Genomic DNA, 2,500 nt, shown 5'->3' with positions numbered 1-2,500 from the left:
ATCAGTCATCTCCGCACCCTTCCAGTGATATGAAGTCAAGGTCATCTTCGCCAGCGAAGAACGAACATAGTAGTAGTAGTAGTAGTAGTAGCAGCAGCAGCAGCAGCAGCAGCAGCAGCAGCAGCAGCAGCAGCAGCAATAGTAGTAGTAGTAGTAGTAGTAGTAGTAGTAGTAGTAGTAGTAGTAGTAGTAGTAGTAGTAGTAGTAGTAGTAGTAGTAGTAGTATCATCATTGTTATTATCATTTTTTACAATTAATTTTGAAATCACACACATGGTAAAAGCAGTAATAGCACACACATAAGGTATCTCAAAAATGAGCCATGGAATCATCAAGAGTTCCAATAATGTTCCGACGTGTCATTTAACAAAGACTGTGGTGGGTAGGACACTTATGCGACACGAAGATGTGGGGCATGCCAAAAGACCTTTTCCATGGAGAAAGCAAATCTGGCAAATTCTTCTGAGGCAAAGAAACACAAGCACGAAGGACACGATCTCTGCTCAATAAACTTAAAGAACCTAGCAATATATAGAGAGGAGATGTTTCAGCACGTAATATTAAATATTGTGTTCTTTCTTATTGAGTATATCCGTGCGGGCACATGAACCTCGTATCACGACAAGACTGATTGGTCTTGGCGAGATGAGTTAAGATTGGTGTTGTCCTTTAGCGAAAAGAGAAACAAGTAGATACATGAATTGTAACGTCTGAAAGGACAGAAGGTGACGTAACGGGGTATGTAGCATTAGTCGCTATCTTAAAATTATTCTCACTGCGACTGGCATTTTCTTGAATACATAGGCTTTTTATACAAAAATCAAATAAATAAAACAAACAAACAAAAAGAAAATAGGGGAGGCGATATTCCCAAATTTGCATGTCAATGCAAATGAGCTGTGACATAGGTAAATTGAAGGACAACAGATGGACAAAATGGTCTGAATGGAGACCAAGAACAGGAAAACGACAAAGTGAAAGATCAGAAAGAAGAGGGCAAGATGACATCAGAGAGCGGTGGGTACAACGCTGACAGAACAGAGTGGAGGTCATTGATGGAAGGCTACATCCTATGGTGCTGTTCTTAATATTCAAAGCAGAATAACCGGTATCTGTGGCAGTTGATAGGCGCTTCGCAGGAGACGTGAGTTCGATTCTTATGTGGGGAGAATTGGTGTCTAGTAGTATTTCAGTCTTTCTCCTAGGACGTTGTATCTCCATCAGCCCGGGTTGAAGGTCGAAGCCCGCCTCTTAAAGGATATTTGTGTCGATGAGGGTGTAAAATAGCTACCTACATTTAAAATGATTTCAAAGAGAAGCACAACCATCTATTTCATTTTCGTCTACACCTCCCCTTCTTCTACCCCCCCCCCTCCCCGGCTTCCAGCACCGAGGATACCTCCCCCACTATTGTAACTTCGTTAAGACCAAGACCCTCCATGACCGCAGCAGCAGCCCTGCACTCATCACAACCGATGATGATGATGACGTCGACGACGGCTATATCACCAACACGGAGCAGACTCCCAGCGAAAAAACGACGAGTGGGTGAGTAGAATGGAAACATTATGAAAGCCCCAGTACTATGTAGTTGTTTTTTTGTTAATTCTTCAAAATGTCTGTACGTTTTTGCATTTTTATCTGTATGTTTAGTTTTCTTGGTTTGCTCTGTGTTTGTTAGTATTATGTTATTTATTGTTCGTACGTGAGAAACAGACACAGGTGTGTTGGGTGAAAACATTTGAACGTGTTTATGTTGGTGCTCATATTTGTTTATTTCTAAGAACATGTGTTTGGTTATTTGTTTCTCTGTTTGTTTATAAACAACGATCAATAGCTTTTGAGTAGTACGAATGAATGTTTATGTATGTGTGTTTCTTTGTTTAGTCTTTGAGACATCTATTTATTTGTTTGTCTGTTAGTCTGTTGTTAATCTCTCTGTATAATAATATGTGCTTTTTTGTCTATTTCTTATGCTGTGTGTTTGTGTGCTTATCTGCCGGTCTGTTTGTCTGCCTTCGTGTCTGTCTGTTTGTTTGTGAATTATATCTGTACGTGTGCTGAATTCTGCCTGGTTGTTTGTTTGATTGAGTAAATGTGTGAGAGTTTGTCTGTCTGTAAGTTGGACCAACAGTGAAAATCAACTTGACGGCAACAAAAAGTGTGCATTTTGGAAAATACTAGTTACATAGAAGGTACGCGGAACTGTACTGTATGTTAGTCTGTTAACTACAGACTTTTAAAAAAATGCAATGGATAGGCTCGAAATAAATCTCCATAGATTGCACATTCTTACAGGAATCAATGTGTCTATCTGAGTTTTTGGGGTGGGTTTTTTGTCTGTTGTTGTTGATTTTTCTTTTTGCTCGAATTAGTCAGACAGACAAACAGACAGACAGACAGACAGACAGACAGACAGCCAGACAGACAGACAGACAGAGAGACAGATAGATAGATAGATAGATAGATAGATAGATAGATAGATAGATAGATAGATAGA

The 2,500-nt window shown here is 39.6% G+C and overlaps 1 protein-coding gene across 2 annotated transcripts in view; it reads left to right on the top strand.

Annotated features, from left to right (window-relative positions):
• LOC101853688 overlaps positions 1-2,500 on the top strand; it is a gene marked incomplete at its 3' end in the record, with an annotated part of 99,749 nt that overhangs the window by 58,276 nt on the left and 38,973 nt on the right. For both annotated transcript variants that reach the window (XM_013080911.1, XM_013080912.2), the window contains 1 exon segment: positions 1,388-1,548. In XM_013080911.1, the coding sequence (XP_012936365.1) occupies positions 1,388-1,548 (161 nt within the window).

This window comes from Aplysia californica, unplaced genomic scaffold, assembly GCF_000002075.1.
Source record: "Aplysia californica isolate F4 #8 unplaced genomic scaffold, AplCal3.0 scaffold00105, whole genome shotgun sequence".
NCBI classification, from domain to species: Eukaryota; Metazoa; Mollusca; class Gastropoda; order Aplysiida; family Aplysiidae; genus Aplysia; species Aplysia californica.
Note: the sequence above shows the minus strand (reverse complement) of the source record. Positions and strands in the feature narration are given on the sequence as shown.